Genomic DNA, 25,871 nt, shown 5'->3' with positions numbered 1-25,871 from the left:
CACTCCAACTAACAATCTATCTCTACCCGAGCATCGCCGAGTAAAAATAACTAGTCTATAAAACATGGCTTGCCTATATTCATTGACAACAAAGTGAAATGTATCAATTTAAATTACCTAAAACTTGTCACGCATCAAACTTTTGTTTGATTTGTCCGTTTTATGGCATATCAGCCCACAAGAAGAGAATTTAAACAATTTTATGTTTGGTTCTTTAGAATGAAATAGAATAAAATTGATAGTAAACCTGGCTTAAAGTCTCACGGAGTAGAGAATTCTGGTTTTTCAATCTATGGGCTTCATCAATGACCATCAAATGCCAAGGAATTTCAGAGAAGAACATATTATCCCGGATGCAAATCTGAAAAAGAAGTAGAAACACTTAAAATACTCTACAAGATGATTGAAAACCCTCAAAAGAAATAAATTGGAATAGGAATATGCAGCACTATCTTGACGGAGGAAATAAAATCCTGTATAACCTTGTGGAACAAAAAGTAAGTTGATCTAATTATAGATTAATTAAATTAAAGAGCCAACCTCACTAAATTAGCATATAAAATATCGTCAAATATTATTCTTCGACAGATTTAATTTGAAATGTCATGTTTGGTAGAGAATATCAATAAAAAACCCTTGGCTAATATTTGGAAAAGCTGACAAAGCTAACTGATGCAGAGAGATCAAAAGAGTGAGCTATTGCATTTTATCAAGATGACAGCTACCCGGTGTCTGCTGTTGTGACTTTTAAAGCTAGAACATCTAGTTTGTATATGAAAGTTGGAAGATGGTGAATGGAATTGTGGTTGGAGAGTTTTGAGGAACAGATTTTGCATTAGAAGACAATTTAGTTTTTGGGCTAATGTTACACAAAGAGGAAGGACTAGTTTCCAGCCCACTATGAAAATGTTAATTGATAAAATATAAATAAGTGTATATTTTTTCTAAAGACAAAAATTACTGTTAGGACAATGGAACTATGATTAAAGAGAGCTAACTCATTTTCTGAGTCAGGCAGAGTTACCTCCTCCCTTTAACCTCCATTATGTGAGTTTTTGCATAGAGATGGGAGATCGGATCAGACAGATGCTGGCAGGCGCCAACAAAGGATAACTTTGAACATGGATAAATGAAGATGGAGATATATTACTTCTGTCTGTGATAGTTATGATATTCAAACTCGAGGAGTAATATCGGATTAAGACTGATGGATGTAATTTGTATCATCTTATAAGTTGCCTCCTTCTAAATAAAATGTCTACTCCAAGTTAACAGTGAGTATCCTCATTTCTTCCACTACTTTCTGTCATTCATGTGCTACAACCATATTCGTATTTGGGCATAGTCTTTTGCAAGGCATTTATGATATGCTAACATCTTTATTCAGAATAATTACTTTGTTAATTTTATATATAGCCACTTTTTTTTTCAGCTCACCCCCATTATTAGACATGGCACAATTAAGAGTCCCATCCTTGAACTAAGACGATGCTTTCTCTGACAAAAGTAGAGAAGAAATCTGATTAGACACTTATTCTCCCTCCCCCATTCCAGCATCACAGCAAAAATATCATAATTTTGCAGATCCTTAGACACAATGTGGGCACAGAGCTATTAACAGCAACTGGTCAGAAGTCATGTGATAATCATGGCACCAGGCTCAAACTCTTGATCATATTTAGTGATCAATATTTTTATTCTAGCAAGGGCCATGACTAATGTTAAAACCAGAGTGACAGTATCACATTGGTGACTCATGACCCAGGATCTGACAAAGAGCACAGGTTTTAGTCACCAACATGCCCTAGCAAAAAATAAAATAAAAAGTTAATCCTGATTATACTATTAAACCCGATCTTGCTTCGATCAGACATTCATCCTCATGTAACTTTTAAATGATAGAAGCAGGAGATGCGGGTCAATTGTACCAAAAGAATAAAAGGTTTGATTCCTGCTTCATGTTGCCAAATATTAGTTTGGGGTACTCATTTTTAAAATAGTCGAATGTCAAAACTGTACTTGGTGCAAATATATTGCTTGCTTGTCTCCATCTCACCTCGTTTCCGATGAAGCAGAGTCCAAATAAAAATAAAATCAGGTCATTCTTTTTCTTCAACAATATTTTCCTATCATAAAGGAATGCTTTACTAACACCTAAGATTAACATTTTCCTATTGTTTTGAAAATGTCCAATAATAGCTTCACTTAACTAATTCATTTGTAAATTAATGATCTGATTGGGCTTAAATTTAGCCATCAAGGTTAGTACTTTATAAAAATCGTATAGATTTTGTTTTTATTAGTGGCACCATTTATATGTCAGGCTTGGGACATATTTAGTGACCATGCTTTAATTTGAAATACCATTTGCTGTGGTCTGTCAAGCTAAAATCTGAAAGACCATTTTCTGTGTTCTGTCATGTATAAATCTGGAAGTAGAGATTGAATATTGGCATTTTAATATGAATCCTTATTTTCTTTTTAATTTCTATTTTACCATTCTTTAATGCATGTGAAAACTTCAAAGATGTTCAAAGTCTTTTCAAAATCCCATCCAAAAATTCCAATAGTGTCATGCAATTCATTCTTTATAGTATCTTTAGATAAGATGAGTCTTGACATTCCAAAGCTTCGTTATCCTGAAAGAATATGCACACATCGTTTCAACTCACCTCATATGTTGTGATGAGAACATCAAAAGGATATGCAGAAGAATCGTCTTTGGGAAGAAGACTATTTTGTATGGCTTTACGAATATTTTTATCTCCTGTGTACACTCTAACCAACATTCCTGGAGCAAATCTGTAAATAAAAACAAACAAAAAAATTTAAATACATATCATTGATGAGTGATTCCAATAATTTCTCTATGATTCCACTACAATTACTGATTCTGATTCTTTTAAAATATCTAAATAGCTATAGAGTTGTTGTGCTTTATTTTAAACTAACAGGCCACCCGGCGTTACCTGATCATAAAATATGCTTAATATATTTTCATTTATGCAGATTTTGCAGTTATTATTATAGAGCAAATTCTCTACTGATTGTTACATTGTACCCAATATATGTAATGATTTCAAAAGTTAAAGAAATGACTCCGGTGCCATCAGCTGTAATCGAAATGAAAACATTAAGTGTTCGAGCCATAGTCGTTATTTACCGCTTCAGTCTTAGTTCTCAGAACGCTTTCATCCTAAATTCTACAAAATTATGCATAATGCAGAAACTATGCATAAAAAGAATTCAATGTAATAGTAAAATGAAACCAATCATCTAATCAGAACCCATAAAAACGTGGAATTAATTGATTAAAGCTCATTTTTAAAAGGAATATGCATATCAGTTAACCTTAATGAAGTTGCTTGTACATCCATGACCGAGTATATTAAGTTAGATTCAATAATTTTAAATAAAAAAAGTAGGTATTTAATATCAATGCAAATCAAGAAAAATAATTTTGTAGGCATATAGATTGCTATAAAAACCTATGTAATGTATACATATATTTTTGCAAATGTAAAAATCCATTTATGAGGCGGTTGATCTATAGATTTTAGTTTTACTGATAGTTTAACATGAATAAATATTTTATTAGCACCAACACTGGAAAATTAAGTAAAAAATCATTTTTGGCATAGGCATAATTTTTCCTCTTCTGATTCACCCAAAAGTTCTGATTTTAATGATTCCGATTAACTGTCCCAACACTAATACATCTATACTAGCTTAGTGCCCAGTGTTGTTCAGGGGTTGGGATGGAGAATAATGTATAAGATCTTGTGAGTGAAGTATAACTGAAAAAAAAAAAAAATCTGCAGTTTACCGTCATAATGATGAGTTACTTTTAAAAATAAAACCACATGAATGCATGGAACAAAATCTGGAACTAAAAAAAAATTCAACAGAAACAGTAATTTGTTCATCAGCGCCAACAACAGATGAAGGAGTTCAAAATCTTGTTTAGTAAAAAAAATTCCTGCAGGAATTAAGTATTATGAACAAATTCGCAGCCTTTATTTGAAAAAAAAATATATATAACGTTTTAAAATGCATAACTGAAATTGTTAATGTCTTTCCTGAAATAGTGTGAAAATGTTCTATTGGCATCTGACTTCATATGCCGGTTTCTCTAATTTCTAAATTTTGTTTTCATTTATCCAGCTTTTTTGATCGCTTGCTTTTTCACCTGATGATGATTTGATGAAGAATCAAAAACGTTTATGATGCATATAGAACATATATTAATATTTTTTGATTTTAGCACAAAAAAGATCATGGAGAAAAATTAAAAAATACTGATAGAATTCATCTACTGAATTATACCTATTTAAAAAACAAAAAAAAAAACAAGATTTGCTTAAATATACCCTATAGCTGTATAACGGCAAAATGGATAATTTTTTTCTATTTAATTATTTTAAATCTTATAAAATAAAATAATTCTTTAAAATATTCACTTTTTTTTGTTTTTAAATATATTCGGAAATATTTTTTGCTACATTAAATCTTTTTATGAAACAAGATCTCTTAAAAAATGAATTTCGTTTTTTATGTGATAATATATTTATTTTATGGACCTAACTAGTAATTGCCTCTAGTGACCCCAATAGAATCTAAGGAAAATTTCAATGGTGTCATTGAATTCTTTGAAAAATAGAACCCTTATGGAAACTTAATGAGTGTTTTAACTGTTAGGATATCAATTTCTATAGCACACAAACACGGATACATATATATATATATATATATATATAATGAAAATTACAATTGAATTTACGAAAATGATCCAAGATGGTAAAATTAAAGTAAATTATAAATATTAAAGAATTAATATTTATAAACTTATCTCAGCCAGATATAAAAGCTCGATAATACCAAATAGGAAATAGAGCTTATAATAATATATATGTGGGTGCGTGTATCTGTATATATTTTTATCATTGAAATAAGTTTCCCAATTTAGTAATCAAATATAGATATCAACAAAGTTTTTTAAGATACCTTGATAGTGCCGTACTAGAGCTATAAATATTTTTTATGATGTACTGCTTCACCAGGAACAACACACATTTTTATGCTCATTTCAAAACCAAAGTTTCAGCTTTCTTCACAATACATACATGTTTCAGACCATTATTGACATTTTTATAGTAGTTCTCTGCATGCATGTTTTTTTAATTTTTTTTTTTTAATTGTCCTTATACCTCCTCAGTGGAAAATATGCATAAAAACCCCCAAAAGAGTCACATCAGCTGATAAATAGACTTTCTCACCTACAGTCTGATACATTAACAATTTTGTTCATTTTTTTTTTTATATAGCCCCATCACATATTACTCGTCATATAGATAATCATCCCTTATCGACAATTCTCCTTATAAATGTATAATTTTTATAATAAAACTATTTTAAAATAAACCGTCTTTTGATGTTCATATTTTCATTTTTACTTGTATGGGCGCTACATTATTTCTTATGTTTTCTCCATCCATCCAGGGCAGCCGCAGCCGAGATTGAACTCACTACACGAGTTTGTAGTGCAATTCAAATCTTGTCGGTAGCTGAATAATTGATGCTTCACCAAGGCTATCAAAGGCATTTTTTATCATGACGCCATCACTAGATGGGGTGCCTACCATGGCTTAAGAGAGTCCCATCTACCTTCGAGAGAAGGATAGACCGCGCCAGTTTCTCAACCTGGTATTTTACCTCACGGTGCATACAGAATCTCGCCTTTCCAAATGGTTACCCATCTGGTACTGGCCAGGCTCAATGTTGCTTAACTTCAATGATTTGGCGAGAACCGGTGAGTCAACAGGATTGTGCCGTATATGTTTTCTCACTATGCTATATTTATCAAGAATCTGAAGGTCGGATAGTAGATTTGTAGAGATTTTATGAGAAGCAGAAGGAGCAATGGTTCTAATGTATGGACTCCAAGAAAGATTTAATGGGAAGAAAGAACAAAAAGTTTCAGAATCGATCTCTCCTCAAGAATAGAGCCATTCATATAAATTTCAAGAAAAAAAAAAAAAAAAAAAAAAATTGAAAGACACAAACTGAGTCTTATCATAATTAAATGAAACAAAACAGTTTGTACCTCAATCCGCAACTGAACTCAGGTCAACTTCTAAATCAGCTGCATATTTCAACTGATCTCAGGGAGATGAGCAGGTAGTAATACCACAATAAAAAGTTATGCCCATCGACCATAGAAAAGGCTTTAGATATTTCAAAATTTCAGGGTAGTTCTACTAAAAGAGCCTTATTTTCAAAACCAAAAGACAAAGTCTTCAAAATACCACCATTTTGTTCGGAAATGAATATCCTTTCATGTGCTTTAATAAATAATAATCTACATGATATAGTTGAAGAGTTTTTAGGAAAGTAATGATAGAAATGGTGACACTATGAAATGGCCATTTTACGTCAGATTTTTTTTCTTTTTTACCCCTTCGGGGTTTTAAACCTCAGTATCATTTCTCAATAAGAAATTTTGTCATGAAATTTAGAAAACAATCAGAAAAAAATATAGATCTTACTTATTGTCAGAGAACAAAATAAATCAGTTCATTTATTTTTTTGTTGTCTTAAAAAGAAGACTTCAACATGATGCGCTTCGAACATTTTTTTCTAAATATTTTTTGCACTCCAACTATAAAATAATGTTTTTATTATTTTTATACATTAAAATGATAATTCTATGTTGATTCCTCTTTTAGTACTGGCGGTTTTTAATGACGCTCTCCTTAAAATGTTAACCCATTTTCAACAAAAGTAAACAATGTAACTAGTAGCGCTCATATTCAACGTGCTGAAGCAGCAGTAGCCTTTGAGTTTAAAGCAACGAGTTTTGTGAATTACGTTTATTTTAAAAAATAAAAACTTGTTTAAAATTAATATGGTTTAAGATTTTTTTTATAGAATTTCCTTTAAGACATTGGTTTTCAAACATGCTTAACTGTAAAGCTTTAATTGTAGTAATAAATGACTTTATAGCTGCCAATTAAAAAAAAATAAGATTCTAATCTTTTACGTGATTATATGTGAATACTATAAAAAATCTTAGTGAAAAAAAAAAAAAAAAAAAAAAGAAAGAAAACGAACACCCCATAATTTTATTATACCATATTTCTTCAAACTGAAACATAATTATGAAAGTATACTTACGCAGATAGATATGAAAAGTCTTTATTAAAGTTTGTGCTTATTTTCATTCTATGGAGGCCAGGCGTGAACACAGACCCCACAATTTTATTATATCATCCCTATTTAAGATAAAACATACTTATCAAAGTATTCTTATGTACATCTATATCAAAAACACTTGTAAACGTTTTTTTTTAATTTTTAAATTTTTAATTTCCATACTTTGTGGACCAGGCACGTACGCAGACCCCACAATTTTAATGAACCATCGTTCTGCCAGATCAAACATAACCATTCCTGTGTCTCGATACATCTATCATATGTAATCAGTTTTTTAAAATAGTCAACCAGATAGAAGCCTATTCGTGACCAGACACACACACAGCTTTATATTATTTATATATATATATATATATATATATATATATATATATGCACTAGCATTTCAGCCCGGTGTTGCCCGGGTGTTTGGAGGTGCATGTTGAGAAAAAAAAAAAAAAGGTGGTAGTAGGAAGGCTGGCTCAAACCCGTACTGCAAAGGAGGAAAAGAACGGGAAAAAAATCTGACGTCTTTGCTGTTATGACCACTGCCAAACTGGAAGTGACGTAGGTTTAAATTAAGGCTAGACAATCGAAAGAGGATGACTTTTGAAAATATCGGCGAAAAAAGCGACCCCCCCTCCCCCTGTAGAAAAGTGCCAAGTTGAAGGTGAAGATATTAACGTTTTTAGCCAAATATTCAATATTTGTCGTCTGAAAGGTCGAACTTCAAAATGATACTTATCTTGTAAAAATCCGTTGCCTCTGTCAAAAGTTTTTGCCAGACATGCAAACATACATACATTTATATATTGGTAACAAAAAATTTTCGATCCAAACCGATTAAAAAGCTTGCCCTATCTCTGAATACTCTTTATGTAAAATTTCAAATGTTTAGACCAGAAATTGTCTGAGTAATTTGATAGAGACCGCAGAGGTCAAATTTTTTTTAAAACTTTGACCCCTATTATTACCCTTTAACATTTGTCTTGGGCTCAAATCAAGTTATTAAGTTAGATCCATGTCCAAGGAACCTATATCTAAAATTTCAATTGTTTATACCCAAAATTGGCGAAGGAGTTTGGTAGAGTTCTCAAAGGTCAAATCGTTGAACTTTGACCCCTTAACAGCCAAATTTCTGGTCGAAAACAGATTACAAAGATTTTCTCAAATCTCAGTACCCTGTATATCAAATTTCGAGTCTGTAGACTTAAAATTGACAGAGTTATTGCGTAGGGAAATGTACACAGACACGTTCACTTTTATAGATATATAGATATACAGAAAGAGGTTTGTATTTATTATAACCTTTTTATGCAAATATTACGCAAGTATAAAGCATGTAGAATATCTGCATGAACATAATTACATGTAACAGTTAACTAAAGATAATCATCCCATAAGAAAAACGAAAAAATTAATATTAATTAAAATGAATGTTTAAAAGAATATGCAAATTAGCTAGATCTTCTGTAGATGAATGCAATTCCATGACTCACATATAACAAAGTTGTATTTTCTTTTTAAATAAATAGAAGAAAGGGTTTTTAATATGAATATCAATACACAAAAAAACAAAAATTTATAGGAGTATAGATATATATATATATAAAAATATGCTACCACTAACTCTAGATCTGAATGACCAACCCACCTCCTAAATGTGCCTTCCTTGAACCTGTCCTACCATTAACCTTAAATCTGAGTGACAAGTCCCACCCCTAAAATAATCTCCTTTAAGTCTAAATGGCACCCACTTCAAAATAAAAAAAACGTTTTATAACTACCACCAACCCTAAGTCCAAGTGGCAAACCATCCTCATTGCAGAAACAATTAAAAACACACATAATTGTCTAAAAAAAAGTATTTGTCTCTCATATAAAAATAAATTAACTGCCCCAAAACTTTAGAATGGCTTACAAAATGGTGGATTATTTTATAATAAATTTATGTGAAACCAATTCCTCACTCTAAAAGAATTTTTTTTTTCTGCCAAGTTTTCAGGGTGTTCCTAGCTCTACCACTAATCTGAAATTCAAGTGGTAAGCCTCCTTCTACAAATACCTCCTTAAAACACTAGTCTATATATAAAAAAAAACAAAAAAAAAAAAACTTATAGGATTATTTTCTAGATACAAAAAAATGGTTAACTGCCCTAAGATCAAAGATTATTTTACATTAAATTCTTATATTAAATTTATATTTTTGTTGTTTTTTCTTTTTATTTCTGCCAAGTTTTTCCATGTGTTCATATGTAATCTATAAATATGAAAGCAAAAATGTATCTATGTTTGTATGTGTGTTCGCTTTTTCTGTATGTCTACCAAAGGCTTTTTTTCAGAGAAGCGGTCGCTCGCCTAACAACTTTTTAAAACTTTTTATATCACATATAAATCGTAATATCTCAGAGTTAACAACAAAGCTCGACTGTCTATTTAATTTGCTTGACTTTGGGAAGATAAATATTCAACATTTGTCGCTCGCCACATGTGGATTAGTCTTTTTCCTGTAACATCTTGGGAAGCGTTCCCGCAGTAAATGAAACACTATCCCGCAGTCAAACTTGACCTCATTAAGTCATTAAAACGGGCACCTGCCAAATCCAAGTAATTAAATAAATTCAAACGCGTTTCCGTTAGCATCTCGCTGTGGGGCAATCGTTAACGTCGCACGTTTTTTTTTTTCACACTTTAATTTACAACTTTGCTTCAACGGTTCGGGTTCGATCCTCATACTTACCTACCAAAACATTTTTTTTAACCCCCACCCCGGAGTTTCCACACACACACACACACCTCCAAACACCCGGGCAATGCCGGGTACCCCCGCTAGTTGTCTAAAAAAAGGGAGAATCAGATATTTTAGATGAGGGCAATTTAGCAGGTTTCAAGCTACAATAATACTAAAAGAAATCTTGCAATATATTCATTTCTAACAGTCCTAATATGAAGTTTCAGTTTCTTGTACATAAAATGCATTACAATTCAACTTTAAGTTTTTTAACTTCCTTCTTTTTTAATGCATACATGGAATTTTTATGATATTGCAGCATATTTATGTGCATTTACTGCAGATTACTTAGATTTATTTTTGTAGATTTTCAGTGCCAAATTCGGATTCCTTGCACAAAAGTATTATATGGCAAATTTCATTGCTTAATATTGTGTTTTTACACATACAGAATTTTTACTGAAAAAATGGTGTAAAAAAAAAAAAAAGTGATAAAATACATATGGTCTTAAAGAGGGAAAAATATTCAAATGTGCAAGGCACACAAAAATTTCCATAACTTCCTTATTTTTGGTCAAATTTTAAAGATTTAAAATGATTCTTCCTTTGATCAAGCTCTATGCATGCCATCATTGAAATATTTTAAGCGTTTTCAATTTTTCCAAATGTATTGCTAGAATAAAAGTGGTATAACCAGCATGGAAGATCATGGATATAAAAAAGAAAGTGCTGGGCCTAGAATAGAGCTGTGGGGGAACACTAGCATTCACAGGGAAAGAGGATGAAGAGACACCATCTAAATTTACTTGCAATTTTCGATCAGATTGCAAAGATCTAATGTCAAGAAACTTACCACTAATACCATGCCCTTGGTTGGTTGGTTGTTTTACGGCATATCAACTTTTTCAGGTTATTTAATGCCGAATCTAGTGATTTTGAGGAACAATTTTTTAATGGAGTATATGTATTTTTTTTTTTTTTTTTTTACCTGGGGATCACCACTTATCAAGGCCCGTAAGCCACTCGGGAATAAGGGTTATTTTGTGTACAATAATCAATGGGATAATATCATAGTAATAGTTGGTATTGGAGATTTGATAAAGTGTCTTACTTAAGGAGGCGATTAATCAGGAAATTGTTTATGTTGGACTTGAAGACGTCCAAGTTCTAGTCAGGTGGGAAACAGGCAAACGGAAGAGAATTCCACAGATGTGCACTTCTCAGAAAAAAAGCTATGTTCATGAAATCTACGTTTTGATTTAGGCACAGATAAAGAGTGGGGGGAAATTACTGACAGTGGTTTTAGCTAGACGGGTGTTTATCATGAAGGATTGGCGAGGGGGGGACCTGAGATTGGAGCTCAGACGAACACTTGCCATGGAAATAACGATAAAACAAAGACAGGCTCACAACGTCTCTTCTGTGGGAGAGAGGTTGAAGGGAATAGAAGAGAGCATCCCCCACTAAGCCATGAAGTCTATTTTGTACTTTGTCAAGGCAGGATAGGCTGTTTTTTGAAGCTCCAGCCCAAATGTGGCAGCAGTACTCCATCTTTGGACGTACTTGGCTTTTATACAGATAGAGAATTGTATCAGTAGTGAGATATCTTCTGGAGCGGTAGAAAGATCCTACCTTCCCAGCGGCCCGGGCAACATTTATATACGTGTTCCATTTCAGATCAGGAGTAAAGGTCAAACCCAGGAGCTTGTCAAAACATGAAGCCTCACCAAGACGAGAGCCATCCATTTCAATTGATGCTAGATGAGGAACAGAGCATTAATTATGTAAAGTTAGGAGCTTGGTTTTAGATGCATTAAAAGTAACCAGCCATCTCTTCCCCCATTGAACGATGTGCCCAAGATCAGAAGAGAGGGAATCAGAGAGAGCTTTGTCATTTACGGCCTTTGATGTGTTGCCGTAGATGGTTGGGTCATCAGCATAGATGTCAACGAATGAATTAAGTATGTGTTTTGAGAGATCATTGATGTAGATCAGGAAGAGAGTTGGGCCCAGGATGGACCCCTGGGGGACTCTAGCATTAATACTGTGGGCCTCTGATTTCTGCCCATCAACTACTACTCTTATGAACCTATCAGAGAGAAATGATTTAATTATTGAGAAAACATTTCCAGTCATACTGTAGCTGGAAATCTTGTGAAGTAGGCCCTTATGCCAAACCTTATCGAAGGCTTTTGATATGTCAAGAGCAATTGCCCTAGAAAGGAAACCTTTGTTAAGAGATTCACTAATCCTATGGGATATAACTGTTAGCACATCAGCTGTAGATCTAGCAGAATGGAAACCATATTGCATGTCACCAAGGAGGTTATTTCTGCTGAGGTAGTTGACTACTTCTTTTAACTTACTCATGACACACAAGAGACTTATTGGTCTGTACTGAGAGGGGGATGATTTATCACCCAAGTTCTTAAATACAGGGCATACTGACGAGGTTTTCCAAGGTGTTGGAAAGCACTTCTCCTTAAGGCAACGCTTAAACAGTTTTGTAAGTATGGGGCAAGTTCTGGGCGAAGCTTTTTCAACACTATAATTGGAATGCCGTCTGGGCCAGTTGCTTTACTGGAATCAAGGTTCTTGATTAGTTTGGTGACCTCGTGCACAGATATTTGTATGTTGGATAAGGTGTTGTCTGTTGTAGGAGGAAATAAGGGGAGTTGATGACCTTCGTCGAAGAGGATAGAGTTAGCTGCAAAGTTCTTGGTGAATAGTTTGGCCTTGTCTGATGCTGATGAGATGACCTCAGGTCCATTGATGATGGTTGGGATGGAATGCACGCTTCTGTTCAGGATCCTGTTTGCTATTTGCTAAAACTGGCGGGAACCAAGCTGCTGCTCAGCTACTTTGGATTTGACGGACTGAGCATATAGCTCTCTTGCATTTTTTATTACTTTTACAGTGGTTGTTGGCAGTCCTGAAAGCAGCTTTAGTCTCAGTACATCTATTACGCTGGTAGCTATGGAAAAAGTGATTTCTGTGCGCAATGGCAGCGGCACATTCTGGGGAGAACCATGGCTGGCTGTTAGGTTTTTGTTGGAATTTTTTGGATGGTATGAATCGGTCTATGCCTATAATTAACCATTCGGTCAGGTCTGATACTATAGAGGACACATCCTTTTTAAACATGGAATGCAGAGGTAGATCAGATATGAATGTACGGAAGCTATCCCAGTCAGCCATAGCGTATCGATATACAGTACGGTGGAGAGGTACATCTGAAGACTTATTGAATTTCATTTTTATCTTAACTGATACAACTGTGTGATTGGAGGATCTCAGGGGAGATAGAACGGAACATGAATATAGCTCAGGGGAAGTTGTGAGAAAAAGGTCTAGAAGGCTTGCATACTGACCAGTAGTAACGGGCACACGGGTGGGTTCATGAACAATTTGAGTGAGGTCATAGCCAATGGCAAAATCATGACAGAACCTCCCCTCATCACTCGTCTTATTTGAGTGGGTCAGCCATTCCACATTATGGACATTGAAGTCACCGCAAATGTGAATGGTAGCTGAAGGATGAGCAGACAGGATGAGGTCAATTTTCTCAGATATACTCTTAAGGACAGTAACCCCGCTGTTGTGGGGACGATAGAGAGCAAATATGAATGCGGTGGTGTAAGCAAGCGCAACCCGGAAGCACATATAAGGTAAATTAGGGTCTTCTCTGGAGATATCTCTACCACATGGGAAGCCACCTTTAATGTAGGCGCATATTCCATGTCCATGGCGATCTTGGGGGGGTCAGATTTAGATGTTAAGTTAGAGTATCCTTTTATTATGAACTCATCTAGGGAAGTGGTCGGCCCTATGCCAGTTTTGCTTAGAAAGAGTAAGTCCAGTTTCGTCTCCTGTAATTGGGTTTCAACCTCTGGAAGGTTGGAATGTAGACCTCTGATGTTAGAGAAGTAGACATGGTAGTAGGGATCTATGTTGGAGGATGGGGTTCTAGGTTTATTCATGTTTTTTTTTTTTTTTTTTTTTTGAGATATTTCATGTTGAGTTTTTGGGGTTTGTGGAACAGTTCGACAGACTTGGTTAGAGTAGGACAGAGAGGGAAAGTAAGAGAGAGAAAGAGAGGAAATTTTTTTTTTTTTTTTGTAGCACATGATAAAGTAAAGCCGTAACAATTACCCACTAGTATGGCATCGAGAGGCCCCACCAGAATTCACTGCATGGTCCAGAATCCATTCACCCAATGGCAATACAGCAGCCCCAGTACTTTACACCTGCTGATAGAACAGCATCCTTAGTGGTTAACCAAGGTTCGGGTCCCTGACTATCTGGCGGGTAACGTCAGCCCAGATAAAACGTTTACCTCCAGCACCCTTACTAGTGACGTGACCACAAGGATAGACATAGAAACAGAAAAATTTCCGACATCTCAGGCTACTGTTCACAAAGTATTACCGACCTGGAAAGCAGCTTTTTCTTCACCCTTTGTCAGAAAAATCACTCATTGGAAATGAGAACTGAGGGGCACAAAAGGAGAAGCAAGAGTTACTGGAGCTGCCGATAACACAACCACAGTGTATTACCTACTCTCCATTTAAAAAAAAATAAAATAAAATAAAATAAATAAATAGAGAAAAATAAAAATAAAATAAAAATGTAAGGACTTATTAATATCTACTTAAAAGTCCGTTACTCCGTTCTCAGTTTAGAAGAATATTTGAAAATAATCTTCCCTCAGTTATGCGTAAATATATATTTTTTTTCTTTTTGGCTTCATCTAACCTCGATAGAGAATGATTTGAGCATTCGAGCTTTACCTTTATACAATATTGTAATGGAACTTCAATTTGTGAGGTTGGGTGTTTTTTTTTTTTTTTTGTATTAATTTACTTTGGAAGAACCCGTTTAAAAGCTGGTTAAGAGTAGAGCAATTTGGCTTAGGTACTAAGTTTAGACTTGTTAAGAAATAATGCATACTACTGAGAAAAAGCATTTTCCAGTATTTAGTTAATAGTGCAGATATAATTTGGAGCAAAAAAAAAAAAAAAACCCCAACAGAAAAAAAGAGCAAAAGAAAGATAAGTGCAGTTGAAATGCTCAGAAATTTAGTCAAACCTGGAAAAAAATAAATGAATAGAAAATAATGTCTGCAATACATAAGTTTTGTGATATCAAGACAGGTGGATTTCAAAATTTGTTTTTTTTAAGTCGGATTCTATTTTTCCTAACAGGTACTACCACTCCGGGTCAGAGTGGACCTGGGAACAATGTCAATTAAAGGGTGGCTCCACATTCCCCAAGGCCCGCAAGCTGGGGCCTCACCATCGGATATAGTTTTAGGTCATATCCAGGACCGCTGTATAAAGGGTTCTTTTTAAATTTTTTTATAAAGGCCAATTTTTTTAAGATTGGAGAGTATGGTGTGGGGATTGTTTTTATCAAATAACTCTTTAATATTGTTTTCTTTATCATTCAGTACATTCAATTAATATGTGTTTGATTGTGAGTGGTGTTTGATGAGGTATACAGATGGGTTGGCTTTCTTTTTTTAGGAGATATGAGTGGGTTAAGTGAGTATGGCCTATTTTTATTCTTGTTAGTTTGACTTCTTTTCTGTTTAGTTTTGTATTTTGTTCTTGTTTTTTGATTTTTGGCATGATTTCGTGAAGTTTGGTGTTAGGGTGTTCATTCCAGTAGGTTTGCCATTTCTCTGTTGTATATGCGTTGATACTTATTTTTAGATCTATGTATGGAATTTTAAAATTTGCATCGATTGGGAGATTTAAGGCGTTTTTTACTGCTGAATCTGCTAATTCATTACCTTTAATACCGGAATGGCTCGGTATCCAGCAGAAAACGATTTCTTTTTTACTGTTTAATCCAGTTCATTTTTGGAGTAATTTTGCGATTAGAGGGTTGTCCATCTTTTTATTTTTAATAACTTTTAGAGTAGATTGGGAGTCTGAAAGGATTATAAATTTATTTTTTTTTGTTATTGGAGGCGAGTTTGAGAGCTAGGATTAGAGCATGTATTTCAGCACTGAAGATTGAGGTTTCTTTTTGGGAGGTTTGATTGTTTTTTTATTCATTTATTGAGTACTGTTGCGTTATTTTGTTTAGACGCATCTGTATAGATGTGTGTGTGTGGTCTGGATACTTTTCTTTGATTTTATCGAGATCATCATGATAAGTTATTGGAGGAGTATGTTTCTTTTCATATTTACTTAAACTTAGGTCGATGTTAGGGGATACAATTTTCCAGGGAGGGGTTTTGAGTGTAGGACAGTTTCGTGAATTTTGGTTATGGGTAGATTTGCTTCTTTGGAAATCGATTTTATTCTAAGTCCAAAGGTTTTGATTGCATTTTCTTTTTGGTCGAAAAGGTGTTTACGGTTTGGATTTAAAGTGCTATTGTGTGCTGGGTTTGTGGGGTGGGCTGTAAGTTTTGTGTAGTACTTTAGACCAAGGTTTTGATTTCTAAGCATTGGAGGAGTTTTATGTGCTTCTGCATACAGGCTTTCTACAGGGGAGGTTGAAAATGCTCCTAGTGCTAGTCTTAGTCCGGAGTGGCATATTGTGTTGAAGGTTTTTAGATATGACTTTCTGGTGGATTGATATATGAAGCTTACCATAATCCATTTTTGATCTAATTAATGCTCTATATAGTTTCAGTAGTGTGTTCTTGTCAGCTCCCCAATCTGTATGGGCGATGACTCGTAGGAGTTGTAATGCTTTATTACATTTGGTTTTGATGTGATTGATGTGTGGAATGAAATTTAGTTTTTTGTCAAAAATGATTCCCAGGTGCTTGTGTTCGTTTACGAATGGAATTTTTTCGCCTTCGGGTTCAACAAAAACGGTCCTCTCGTGAAAATGACAGATGCTACGCATGCATCAGATGACGTTGTGACCTGATTTACTTTAAATAGTTGAAAAACCGAACAAATTTGGTGAACGTCGCCTTAGCTCAGTTGGTTAAGGCCTTGGTTCATTATCTAAAAGTTTTGGGTTTGAATCGTGGTGTGAGATGTTTTGTTTTTCTTCGATTTTTTAAATTTTAATATCGAAACAAGCTTATTTAAGCCATTTTTCACGTGTTCATTTTTCTGTTTTCATCGTTCGTTTGCCTTACGTTAGTTTTTTTTTTTCCAGCTTAGTGTTAACGTTTTCTTTTTTTACTTTGCTTATAACAAACAAACCTACGTCGTCGTCATAACGCTCACCTGTCAATTTGGTACTTAAATAAATTCAAACATCTTTCACTAACTCATTCTGGCTGGCCGATTTTATTTTCAAACTACGCCTCAGGGCTTCGGGTCGATTTTTTTGATTGAGAAGGCATGTTATTTTTGTTAATCAATTGTTCAAGTTTGTTTCCTTTTGAGTTTGTGACTTCACATCCCCATAACATACTGTGGCAGTTAAAGTCTCCTAGGAGAATGAATGGTGAAGGTAGTTGTTTTATTAAATTTTCTAGTTCATTTTTGTCTAATGGTTCATGGGGGGGGGGGAGGTATATTGAGCAGATTTTTTTAATGGTTCTGTTGTGGATGGAATATTATTTTCTTTGTTTGGATTTGTTATTTCTATTTTGTTTTCCAGATTTGAGTATTTTTCTTTTAGACTATTTTGAAATTCTGGCCATTCTTTAATGTTTAATGTAATCAGTTTGTTTATCAGTTCCCTATATTGATCATGTATTTCATTATGTTGGTATGGTTTAGTTGTCTTTTTTGTTGTCTCAGCATATGTGTTGTCTTTCATGTACGTCTCAACTATTTTTCTGGCTTCTGGAAAGGTTGTGTTTTTTTGTACTTTACTTCTATAATTTCTCTTTCTTTTTTATATGTTTTGCATATTTTAGAGAAGACCGGGTGATCTTCTTTGCAGTTAGTGCATTTCACCTCATTTATGCATTTTTCTTTGGTGTGGTCAGGCTCTTTGTTGCCACATTTTCCGCATGTTTTTATTCCTTTACAGGCTTCATTATGATGTCCATATTTTTGGCAATGGAAACATCTTAATGGAGCTGGGATATATTGGTCTACTTTTACATTTAAGTAGCCAATTTTTATTTCTTTAGGTATTGTTGATTTGTTAAACGTTAATATGTATGTGTTAGTGGTTATTATTTTATTGTTTCTTTTTATGCGGATGTGGTTGATTACTCCTTATTTTTCTAATTTGGTTTTTATTTCTTCTTCAGTTGCTAGCGATAGTTCATAACTTCAAACTACTCCTTTCGAAGTGTTTAGTGTTTTATGGGGAAAGAATTTGCATTTGTACTCATGGAAGTTCTTCATTTTGAGTAGATATTGAGGATCTCTAAGATTGGTTATCTCAACTAGTAGATTTCCATCTTTTGTTTTTTTGATCATTTTTGGTTTACTTTGTGGATAATGTCTTTTCTATTAGAAAAGGTGATAAATTTCCAATTTTTTTATTTTCAATTAATTCAATAACCAAGAATCATGCAAACTTTCCTTCGTCTATAGTTAGAACGGTTTTTCTAGTTTTGAATTTTTGTTCTTCATCTGAGCTTGAGAGGTCAGAATCAGAGGAATGGTTTCTTTTAAGGGTTTTGAGGGGGATGCATTTGTTTTTATCAACCATGGATTTTTGGATTTATTTTTCATCAACCACGCTCCCTACCCACCTCGGAGTCCGAAATTGGGGCATAGTAAGGGGGAAACCATGTCGGGGCTGCGTGGAGGATATACTCTTTTTGTAAGGAGTTCTCAAGCACTATATTTTCTGTTCAATATGTCCTCAAAAATACATTTGTTCAGATGGAGTGTTGAGTTGTAGCCTTTCCAATTGGTTGACCCTTGCCACTGCCTTCTAGCACTTACTTGGTTTGCCTATTTTTTTGTAGTGGGGGAAGAAAAATTTAAAAAAAAAAAAAGATGGGAGTACCTTTAAGTTTCGTTCTTTGTGGTAGTTGGTACTTTGGGTGTAAGTGCTAGGGCTTGGCATGACTGGCCGATTGGTTGGATCGGGCCTCTCCGACTGCCCGTCTAGCCGAAATAAGGGCCAAAGTAATGTGTTGCAGTGCCTAGACTTTTATGCACCCAGGTCTAGGTTAGCTCAATCACCAGGCTCACGTCCTAAGGTAACTGCTAACTGGTTGCCCCATTGAAGCATTTTTACCCTCTGCAGGGGGGCAGTCGGCTTATTCTAGTGCCCTACCAACAGGGCAAAAAAAAAAAAAAAAAGGGAGGGGGATAGAGGGGGGCCGACGGGGTTGGGGAGTAGGGAAGGAAAAGGAAAGGAGAGGGTAAAGGGGTTGTTGTTTTTGTTTTTGCAGAGCATAATTAAGTTTTACAAAAGAGAATAGAAAAAAAACAACCGGAAAATCGATGTAAGTGCATTTCGTCTCAGGAAGCCACCAGACCATGCCCTTAAAGTTTGTATATAAGACCAGAATGCCACACTGTTGAACGCCTTTGAAATATCAAGTGCAATAGTCCTACCCTCTCCAACAGATCTACTCAGTTGCAACTTAGAAGATCAGCAGTTGAATGAAAATCATGAGTCGTACTAAACATCATTAAAGAGGCCCAAATTTTCCAGAAAATGAATAAACTTACAATTGACCAACCTTTCAAAAATTTGCTAATAACAGAGAGGAAACTAACAGAACAATACGGAGTTGGGTCAGATCAGTATTTTTAAAGATAGGGACAACAGGACTTTTTCCATCTTCCTGATTTACATCAATGATCTCCTAAAACACATATTTAAATCATTCGTTGACATCTATGCTGATGACACGACCATCTACAACAACACATCAAAGGCTGTAAACGACAAAGTTCTCTCTGATTCTCTCTCCTCTGATCTTGAGCGCGTGGTACAGTGGGGGAAGAGGTGGCTGGTTACTTTTAATGCATCTAAAACCAAGCTTCTATCTTTACATCATCACCGCCATGATCCCCATCTGGCATCAATTGAAATGGATGGCTCTCGTCTAGGGAATGCCCCATGTTTTGACAAGCTTCTGGGTTTGACCGTTACTCCTGATCTGAAATGGAACGTACATCAAGTCTGTTGCCAAGGTCGCTGGAAAAATGGTAGGATCCTTCTACCGCTCCAGAAGATATCTCACTACTGATACAATTCTCTATCTATAAAAAAGCCAAGTACGTCCAAGGATGGAATACTGCTGCCACATCTGGGCAGGAGCTGCTAAAAACAGCCTATCCTGTCTTGACATAGTACAAAATAGACTTTGTGGTTTAGTGGGGGATGCCCTTTTCTCTACCCTGCAACCTCTCTCCCACAGAAGAGATGTTGCGAGCCTTTTTTTGTTTTATCATTATTTCCATGACAGTGCTCGTCTGAGCTCCAATCTCTGCCCTCCCCTCGCCAATCTTTCACGATAAACACCCGCCTAGCTGAAATCACTGTCAATAATTTTCCCCACTATCTGTGTCTAAATCAAAATGTAGATTCCATGAACAAAGCTTCTTTTTTATAACAGCAAGCCTGTGAAACTCTCTACCGCTTGCCTGTTTCCCTCTTGACTTCAACATGGATGTCTTCAAGTCCAACATAAACAAATTCCTGATGAACCGCCCCCTTAAGTAATGACACTTTATCAAATCTCCAATACTAATGAATACTGCAACACTATCCTATTGATTACTGTACACAAAATAACCCGTATCCCTGAGTGGCTTCTGGGCCTTGATAAGTGGTGACCTCCATGTGAAAAAAAAAAAAAAAAAAGGAAGCAAGATAGAAATATACAGGGATTAAATAATTTTGATAATATAGAAGTTCAAGAGCATAATGTTTGAAAATGACATGAATTGAATAAGGATCAGAAATCTTAACATTAGTCAGATCAGAAAGAACCCTAGCAACCATCTCCAAAGTGATGATAACAGTCAAACTCATCAGTTTTCAAAGGAAAATCAGGAAGAACGGTCATTAAGAAAAGAATTGTAAGCAAAAGAAAAAAAAAAAAAAAAAAGAAGAGAAAAAAGATCAGAAGATGAAACAATCTGAAACAATACGATTATACATTCTCCCAAATTCACAAAAGCCAACCTTTAGAAATAGATCTCTTGCAGGCATTGTTTTCTCTTCTGAAGAATTATCTGGAAGCCTCAAAACCATTCTGATGAAACTGATTAAAGTAATGGTTATGATAGACAATAACAGAAGCACAAGCAATTGAAAACCAAAGAATAAGGTTTGGTTGAAACATGAGGAATGGAAATATCAATTCCAACAAAAATTGTATCAGTAACCTCTTTAACAGAACCACTGGGAGACATAACAAATATAGGATCCCATGGTACTTTATATAAGTAGCTGCAAAGCCCATCTTAATCTTCCTGTGGAAGGGTTGATCAATAGAAGACTGCACATAAAAATCAACCCCAGCATCAACATGGTATGGAGGAGAAAAAAAAAAATAAAATCGAACATTAGTCAAGAATAGAAAAATATCAAGTACGTAAGTTGATAAAGATCATTATTAGGAAAGCATGTGGGGAAGATGACAATTTGGGACAAGTCATAATACAGATTTTACCAGCTAGATCTGTGCGATTAGAGTGAGGGAACAAGTCAGAATAATGAGCATCAAAAACGAACAAAGATGGAGGTTGCTCGTGTTATGTTGATTAATCGGACTATTATTCTTATCTTGGGTGCTATTAGCACAACGTTTCGGTTGCTGCAACCTGCGGCCTTCTTCGAGTGTTGAAAACATACTTCTTTTTCTCTACTAAGGAAAGGAGGTTGGCTCTGCATTATAAGAATTCGAACCGTGGGTCCGTAGATCATAAAGGGTCACTCAAATATTTTTTAAAGGCTTTCCTATGACTCAATTTTCTGTGATATCTATACTAATCACTAATATTAGTGAAAAAATGCTTTATGAAACAGAATTGATACACATGCATATTTTTTTTTTTTTTTTAAAACAATGCAAGGGTGGCAAGTCCAAGGAATTAAAGAGGGATAGAGAAAGAAGAGATTCATAAAAGGAAAAAGAACATAAGATAATGGGATAGAAAAAAGAAAGAGTAATCTTCAAATGACAGGGGGAAGAAGCCGATTTAATAAAAACAATTGTATTTTTAGAAATAAAGGGATTTTGGCTGACTAGCGTTGAAGAGAATGTATCGCCCTGGGCTCTGGCCAACGGTTAGATACCCTCAGAAAAGCTAAGTTGAAAAGCTCTTGTTCCTAACTGGGGGATTGCCTAAACGAACCTAGTTGTAAGTCGGAAAGCCATTGAGAACCCAAAGAACTTAGCTTTCCTTGTACAAAGTTTACAGTGAAGATCTTTTTTAAATAATTATTTTTGTTCATATAAAATGGTTCCGGAGTTATTTTTGAATTGTTGACTGGAAACAGTTTGTTACAGCACCAACGCCAAATTGCAGCTGAGGAGAGCAGCATGCAAGCCATTCATCAGAGCATCTACAAAGGATGAACCCAACCGCAGCATCTGACGGCGGGCAGCTAACTGAAGATAAGTCGTCACATAGGGTCGTGCATGTTTTGCATGTCCAGAGTCTAAGAACAGTATTTTCCAGTGACCAGTGAGAGTCTGGTCACCCTTGAAGTGTCCACCACTAGACGGTTAAGAGTGTAGTCCTGCTGGGTTGCATCTGGTTCTATGAGCTGGGATCAACGAACACGACCAGAGGTATATCACAAATATGGTCCAGTGAGCCAGGATTTGGACAGATGCAGCCCAGAGGACCGGTAGGGTTATAGGTTGAGGATTCTGGATAGGAATAACAGACAAACCTTAAGTGACAAGGATGACCATAGACTCCTCCACACTCATCCTCACACTTTTTAAATATTTTAGTGTAATATCTGTTTGCCAATTTTTCGATATTTGTCATCCGAAGGATTGAGCTTGAAAATGATATGGGTTTGGTCAGGTTCCAACATGTCTGTCGAAAGTTTTTGCAAGACATAAACACACGAGATGTTTTAGTGTACAAAATAAAATATGCAAATTACAGAATATTAATTTATTAGAAATCAGTTAAAAAATATACAAATTAAGAATATCTAAAGTGTTTGTGAATGTTTGCAAATTACTATATATATGCTACTAGCCTGGGTGCCCGGCATTGCCCAGGTGTGTAGAGGTGTGTGTAAGAGGGTTGGTTGAGCAACCAAAGACCTAAAAAAGAATTAAAACAACTCAAAATAGCAGCAAGTACCCGTGCGAATGCAAAAAAAACTTAGGAGTAAGAGGTAGGCTCGAACCCGTAACACGCAAGAGGAAAAGGAGGTGAAAAAAGCAAATGGTCTTATTGATGCACCCACCGTGGTTGTGACGTGATGTGACGCGTGTTCAAAATAACCTGATTGTCATTCACGCGAAGTTTGAATGACTTGCAAAAATGCTGATGAAAAAACTTACCCCTCCTTGTAAAAAACAGCCTAATGAAAGAATTAATGTTTTTGGCCAATTTTTGGATATTATTCGGCCAAGAAACTGCGCTTTCACACGATATCAATTTTGTCAGTGTTGGTTGTGTGTGTCAAAAGTTTTAGTGAGAGATACAAACATTCATACACATAAACAGACGTTTGAGATTTATATAATAGACTAGTGAGGATGCATGGCGTTGCAGTAAGGAACCTTGTGGGAGTGAGGATGGGAGTGGGAGGGATTAAAGAAAAAAAAAAATTGTAGTAGGAAGGCAGGCTCGAACATGTAATGCGAAGGAGAAAAAAGGTTACAAAAAAACGTGACGTCTTAGGCGCCTACATTGCCCGGAAGTTCCAAACATTAAAATTAAGCGTTGTCAATCCAACCGATACGATGACTTGCGAAAATGGCGACACAAAAACCAACCCGTACTTGTAGAAGACTGCCTCGTTGAAAGGAATTAATGTTTTTAGCCAATTTTTCGATATTTGTCATCCGAAGGATTGAGCTTGAAAATGATATGGGTTTGGTCAGGTTCCAACATGTCTGTCGAAAGTTTTTGCAAGACATAAACACACAAACACACACACATTTTGCTTTTTATATATTATACTAGCTGGGGTACCCAGCGTTGCTCGGGTATGGAGTGATTTTATGGTAAGAGTATTGATCAACAGAGCAAAAAAGTAATAAGCAGGCAGGCTCGAACCTGTAACGTTAAGAGGAAAAGGAAGTGAAAAAAAGCAAACAATTTAGTCACCACGGCCAGTGACATACATCGCTGCCATTCAAATTAAGCTTAGTCATTGCAAGGTGTGAATAACTTTGCAAAATGTAGATAAAAAAAGTAACCCCTCCTTGTAAAAAAAACGAAAAAAAAAAACGGCGCAGTTGACGATCAAAGAATTAATGTTTTTGGCCAATTTTTGGCCATTTGTTGTCCGAGAGTCTGAGTTTTTAAATGATACCTATTTTGTCAGTATTCATTGCATCTGTCAAAAGTTTTTGGCAGACATACACACATTTTTCCTTTTACATATATAGACTAGCGGGCATGCCTGGCATTGCCTGGATATTTAGGTGGTGTAGTATGGAATCTTGGGAGGGGTGGGGTGTGTGAAAATAACAGAAGCAGGGGATGCTCGGGTGTGTGTAGGTGGTGTAGTAAGCAACCCTGAAAAAAGTGGTAGTAAGCAGACAGGCTCAAACCCGTAACGCAATGGAGAAAAATAGGTTAAAAAAAGATAAACGTGACGTCTTAGCTGATGTCTCCTTCGCTCAACTGGAAGTTCGGAAGTTGAAATTAAGCGTAGTCAATTGAAAAGACGACGACTTGCTAAAATGTTGGCAAAAAAAGCGAACCCCCCCCCTCTTGTACAAGACTGCTCAGTTGAGGGTAAAGGAATGAATATTTTTGGCCAATTTTTCACTGGAACACACACATACACATTTTGCCTTTTATATATTATATTACAAATTGTTATATTGTATATAAAACTATCGGGCCGTCCAGTATTGCTCAGTTGTAAAATACATGTAAATATATTTTAATTCATGCAGATATTATGTAACCAATTCTCTATCAATCATTATATCCAATATATAGTAGTGATTTCTAAAGTGAAATAAAAAAAAAAAAATGACTTTAGTGCCATCAGCTAAAACCAAAACCTCAACTGCAGCCTCAATTGTTGTTAACGTTTCAACTGTCATCAGATAGATAAATAATTATAGAAAAGTAACCGACTAACATATAAACGTAATATTTGTGCATGCATACAAGAGCACTTTAAGTCGACTTACGCCTACTGAGTTTCAATTAAAAAAATATTTTGATCCCTTAGTCACTTTTACCAGCTAAAAACCCATTAAAAAACAATTCAAAAAAGAATGTAATCATTTGATCAGCCTCGTGCTGCTGTGACCTTGCATCTCTGAAAAGATGCATTTTGAAAAAAAAAAAAAAAAAAGAAAAAAAAAAAGAGCTTTATAAATTAGATTAAATAAGTCCTAGTCATTTTGATAATAATATAGTTAGTATAGGTGAACAAAAAAAAACAAAAAAAACAAACAAAAAAACAAACAAAAAACTGTCACATTTATTCAATAATGATATTTCAACAATGTATACCTTGTGATGAATACAGATAGTGATGTATTCAACTGTAAATACCTTTTAAATTCGTCCCTCCAGTTTTCCAAAACGGATCGTGGACAAATGACAATATCCGGTCTCTCCAGAGATTCCACTTGGCGTAAATAAAGCATAGAAGCAATAGTCTGAAAAAGAGGGTTCAGAAGATGATTATTTGGTACATCAATGTCACAACTACAAAACATTTTTTTTTTTTTTTGCAATGTTGTATTTAAAAATGAAAACATTTTGAAAATTTTGTCATAATGATGAAATTAAATAAAGGTTGACCAAAAAAGGTTGTGTAAAAATGTTTTTTTTTTTGTGTTTACACGCACATATGCACAACAAAGAAAACACTATATTCATCTGAAATCCTGTTTTGTGTTTACATGTAAATGTGAATTGGAAACATTTAATACAAT

The 25,871-nt window shown here is 35.0% G+C and overlaps 1 protein-coding gene across 2 annotated transcripts in view; it reads right to left on the bottom strand.

Moving 5' to 3' along the window:
* The window catches only part of LOC145276971 (ATP-dependent chromatin remodeler CHD1L-like), a 144,901-nt gene that overhangs the window by 79,144 nt on the left and 39,886 nt on the right, over window positions 1-25,871 (bottom strand). For both annotated transcript variants that reach the window (XM_080128519.1, XM_080128521.1), the window contains exons 3-5: window positions 25,486-25,592; window positions 2,673-2,802; window positions 248-361 (exon numbers count right to left, since the gene is read on the bottom strand). In XM_080128519.1, the coding sequence (XP_079984645.1) occupies window positions 248-361; window positions 2,673-2,802; window positions 25,486-25,592 (351 nt within the window). The remainder of the gene's footprint in view (window positions 1-247; window positions 362-2,672; window positions 2,803-25,485; window positions 25,593-25,871) is intronic.

Source organism: Euprymna scolopes, chromosome 5 (assembly GCF_053919585.1).
Source record: "Euprymna scolopes isolate OS-2025 chromosome 5, ASM5391958v1, whole genome shotgun sequence".
In the NCBI taxonomy this organism is placed as follows: Eukaryota; Metazoa; Mollusca; class Cephalopoda; order Sepiida; family Sepiolidae; genus Euprymna; species Euprymna scolopes.
Note: the sequence above shows the minus strand (reverse complement) of the source record. Positions and strands in the feature narration are given on the sequence as shown.